Source organism: Octopus bimaculoides, chromosome 25 (genome assembly GCF_001194135.2).
Source record: "Octopus bimaculoides isolate UCB-OBI-ISO-001 chromosome 25, ASM119413v2, whole genome shotgun sequence".
NCBI classification, from domain to species: Eukaryota; Metazoa; Mollusca; class Cephalopoda; order Octopoda; family Octopodidae; genus Octopus; species Octopus bimaculoides.
Genome location: NC_069005.1, coordinates 27,597,459 through 27,602,408, shown reverse-complemented (window position 1 = coordinate 27,602,408; position 4,950 = coordinate 27,597,459). Strand labels below are relative to the sequence as shown.

At 36.8% G+C, this 4,950-nt stretch overlaps 1 protein-coding gene across 1 annotated transcript; it reads left to right on the top strand.

Moving 5' to 3' along the window:
- Nucleotides 1-6: 6 nt before the first annotated feature.
- Nucleotides 7-4,512, top strand: LOC106879682 (neuropeptide Y receptor type 2). Its single transcript, XM_014929359.2, has one exon. The coding sequence runs from the start codon at nt 656-658 to the stop codon at nt 1,751-1,753; it is 1,098 nt and encodes a 365-aa protein (XP_014784845.1). The 5' UTR covers nt 7-655; the 3' UTR covers nt 1,754-4,512.
- Nucleotides 4,513-4,950: the final 438 nt, after the last annotated feature.

Below are 4,950 nucleotides of genomic sequence, written 5' to 3'. Positions count from 1 at the left end.
TAACAACAACAGAAGCAGCAGCAGCAGCAGCAGCAGCAGCAGCAGCAGCAGCAGCAGCAGCAGCAGCAGCCGTAGAAGTAGTAGCAGCAGAATGTATTCAATACAACGAAGACAACATCAACCAGTACAAATTATGAAAACGAGAAAAGCAAAAACTACGACTACCACTGCGACAGATTATTTCCAATCAATAATGCTTCGGTCTATTCTTTGATTTAGTTTTTGAAATACTTAAAACCTTATCCCACACACACTTACACACACACACACACACACCTCACTCCGGTACTGCACCGTAGTAATTGCACACACACACTCACATATATACATATGCATTTCTATCTTAGTCAACTTGGATCTTTAAAAATTGCATAATTAACAGTAACAACAGCAATAATAATAATAATAATAATAATAATAATAATAATAATAATAATAATAATAACAACAACAACAACAACAACAACATCTGTTACAATAACGACGTTAGTAACAATAACTACAGCAACAATAGTAGTATAAATAATCTTATAATCAAGAAATGCAACAACACCGAAAATGCCAACAATAATAGCAAACAGCAACTAATAATAATAAGAATAAGAATAACAACAACAACAACAACAATAATAATAGCATCAACAACGGCCTGAAAATGATTCTACTCCACCCTAACGACACGCATATTTACACTTTGGAGGAGCTGAATGCTAAAAAAGCCCGCTTCGCCGTTCCATCCACGATAACAATGTCGTTCCTTATGATTTTTGGCATTGTTGGTAACTCGTTGGTGATATATGTGTACAGTCGCAAGTTCAAGTCTACATCGACCAATTCTTTTATCTTAGCTCTGTCCACGTTCGATCTGCTCAACTGCCTGGTTGGAATGCCGACGGAGATCGCCGATGATCAACTACCGTTGATGTTCAACTGGGAACTCGGCTGCAAAATTCTGCGTTTCACCTCGTTTTTTTCGACGGGTGCCTCTACCCTAACACTGGTCATTATTGCCATGGATCGTTACCAGAGGGTGTGCTTGGGGAAGGAACAAATACGGTCGGGTTGGGCGAAGATGATGATCGTTCTAACGGTCACGATGTCGGCTGTGCTGGTCAGTCCGATCATCGAACTGGCGGGGATTGATACGGAATCGACGGATGTGCCTTACATCAACGGTACCGACTGTGCCATACGTGACAAATACAAGACATCGAAATGGCCACTCATTTATTTCATGTACCTGGCCGTCATCATTATAGTTTGTTTAATAATACTGGTTGTCGCTTACACGATGATCGGTCTGGCGGTGAGGACACGCTTGGGACGGCAAAACCTCGACGGACGAACAGTTGTGAGAACAATGGCCGATCTAAATCGAGAGAAAGACCGGAAGGTGAAGTCCGAAAAGACAACGAAAACATTCTTCATGGTCACTGTACTTTTCATAGTGAGTTTCATGCCCTGCCTGGTCATACAAATTTCGAGAGCCTTGGCAGGTTTCAAACCACATAGTCCCATGATGGAAATCATATTTAATCTCGGTTTACGCTCCTATTTTCTGGGTAACTCCCTCAATCCGTTCATCTACGGTTATTGCAACAGCAAGTTTCGTGAGGCGATTGTTCTCGTGATAGGAAGGATGCAGGAGAAGTTGATGGAGGAACCACGGACGAAGGCCCACGTCTACTCTTTGTCTGCGGGCCAAGTACACAAACCTATAAGCATGAGTATAACAGATTCTGTGTATGAGTAAAATTATTAAAAAAAAATTTTTTTTTAAAATAATAATAATCATAAAATGGATAAATAAATAACTTGGCCACTCTCACCACCCCTCACTACCTACACCAAAAACTTCACCGTCAAAAAGTAAAGAGCAACAAAGTATAAAATTAAAAACAAAATCGTCGAATCACTCACGTATGTAAAATACAACGTGAGTATCTCTATGTGAGAAACGAAAATATGTCTATTGTTCGGTGGAGAGTAATAGATATATTACTGAATAAAACCTGCTCGGTAAATGGGCACAAATAAATAAAGAAGTATGACACGTTCTGAACTTTATTGAGAACTCGTTGTGAGTACGTGAAGGAGTACAAAAATTTGTACTCTAGTAAGACGCGTTCTGTTTGATGTTGTTATGGATAAAAGAATGCTAAAGTGAATAACAGCAAAAATAAGCAAATGTCGATAAAACGTACTCTATCGTAGTCTGCATGAGTCAAAAACTAATCGAATCAACGAGTCCAAAAAAAAGAGGGACCCCAATGAAATATCTTTGTATATTTTGATATTAAAGATATTATAGCTTGATGGTCATTATTTGGATAATGAAATCAATGACTTGTCTCTTTATGTGAACTTTGAAAACAACCGAGTATCTAGGTTTGAAGAGGATCGTTGTTTGTGTTAGGAGATCTTGAAGTGAGATGAGAGAGACTCCATAAATGTTGTAAAGAAAGAAATTGAATTAGGATTAACAAAACACTGTGAATTTTTTTATAAACATGTGAAAATTGTGCGTCCAAACCTGTGTATATGTTAGAAAAATGAAGAGTTTAAATTATGAATACAAAATTGCCATACAGGTTAAAAAAAAAATGAAATATTTACATTATAACTAGAAAAATTTCTTTAGATAAAAATGAATTACAAGAAAAACAAAATTTGCTTATTTAAAGAAAAAAAACCCTGTAATGTTTCGTTATTAGTATATGATGTCAGTCGTGAGTGTATGTTCGAGTGTGTGTTCGACTGCTCAGCTTTGTCGAGCATATATGAAAGACAATGTCACACGATCATTCATGACGTCATAGGCTTCTACCGAAAGATACCAAAAGATACTTAATTCATTACGTGAAATAAGCATATCAGTTGAGGAGTACAAATATACCTACTGTTTTATTTAGAGGTACTCACTGAATAAAAAAAAAACAATAACATACTCAACATCTAACCCGCTTCCAATGGACTGATTGTTTAACGCACAAATGAAGCCAGCAGATGTGGGTTCGAGTACTGTACAGAGCTGCCACTGAAAGCTGAATATGTTTCACATTAGAATTGATAATGTATTTGACTGAAAACCGTCAATGTGTTTGACTGACATGTGATAATGTATTTATATGGAAGATTATAATGTATTTAACTAAATTATGTTGATGTATTGACTAAGATGTAATAATGTTGGCTGAGATGTGATATTTTTACCTAAAACCTGATTATGTGTTTGATTGAGCAGTGATAATGTAATTTTTAATCGAAAGATAACGTTTTCGACAAGCGATAATGTGTCTAAACTGGATTATAATGTGCTATTTAAATGAGGTATGATAGTGTGTGATTATGTATTTTACCGATAAGTGTGTTTCATCGACAGGAGATAATCAATTTAAATGAAAATTTGATAATGTATTTCACCGAGAGATGATAATGTGTTTGGATGAAGAAGACAGTAAATAAATAATGATTCGTTTCTACTAATAAGCACAAGGCCTGGATTTTGTAGGAAGGGTGATTGTCGACCCCAGTGGTTCACTGGTACTTAATTTAATCGACCGCGAAAGGATGAAAGGCAAAGTCGACCTCGGCGGAATTTCAACTCAGAACGTAGCGGTGGGTGAAATACCGCTAAGCATTTCGTCCAGCGTATTAACGATGGACGAAATGCCAGTTGGCCGCCTTAGTAAATAAATGATAGTTACAGAGACATGCACCAGCCAAATGTTCGAATGACCCTACTTGGATGGATGGATGGATAGATGGTTGAATGTTTTATAATTATTTGAATTCTTCTCTGGGGAAGGAGCTGGCTTCCAACAAAGATACAAAACTCCGTCAATAGGATGTAGATAACAAAACCAAATACACATTTTGAACGTGGGAAATGTCTTGCACATCTACACCGTTCTACCTTCAGATTGTATTCGTAATGTCCGTGCTAGCCGGTTGTCTACCTTTTCTGAAAACCCCATCTTAGCCAAATCATCAATTAGGCATTTATTCACAAAACCAATTGCAAACAATTATTGGGTTCGATTTTTGGCTTCGATATTTATAGTCCGGATATCGCGATCATTTGTAGCATAAGAATTAAGGATTCGCGTTCTCTCCGCAAGAGCTCAAGTTCGGCTATACTCAACTCCAGGCGGGTTGGTGTGTATCCTGTTGCTCCTATAATATTAGGTATGAAGCTGAAAGTGTACCTTGAGTACCAGATTTGCAGACTCCTTATCAATGATTCATAGATGTCCTCTTTCTCTTGTATTTTTCTAACCACATTGGTGTCCAGAAGGCAGCTGATTTCCACAACAGAATATGTATGTATGTATGTATGTATGTATGTATGTATGTATGTATGTATGTATGTATGTATGTATTATATTTGCGAGCCGCAAAACATGAAACAACGTTTACACATGTGATTTTGTTCTTATTACGTTCACATTTTGTTACAAAAATTTTTTGTATAAACATTAACAAATACATGTCTACAATAGTATTCATTCATATATGTTGTTGTTATTTTTTATACTGGTTAATAAAGTTATTGCATTAGTAATGCCAAAGTTACACATGCACCACCAAATGGTTTTAAGTCGATGACTGATCAAATTTAACGCAGTCGTGAGCTACGGGAACAGCCATGAGAAATTTATGAATTTGTGTTTCACTTCACAAATTTTAGGGAATGAATATTTTTATCTTCATACAGATTCGTAAAGTCTTCCGTGTGTGTGTGTGTGTGTTTGTGCATGTATATACAATATATATACATGTATGTTTATATATATATATATACAAATTCTACTCCTAATATATATTGCAGCATGTGGAACCGATGATCCCGACACATTCTCTCTGTCTGTCTGTCTGTCTCTCTCCTTCTTTCGCTCTCCTTCTCTCTCTCTCTCTCTCTCTCTCTCTCTCTCTCTCTCTCTCTCTCTT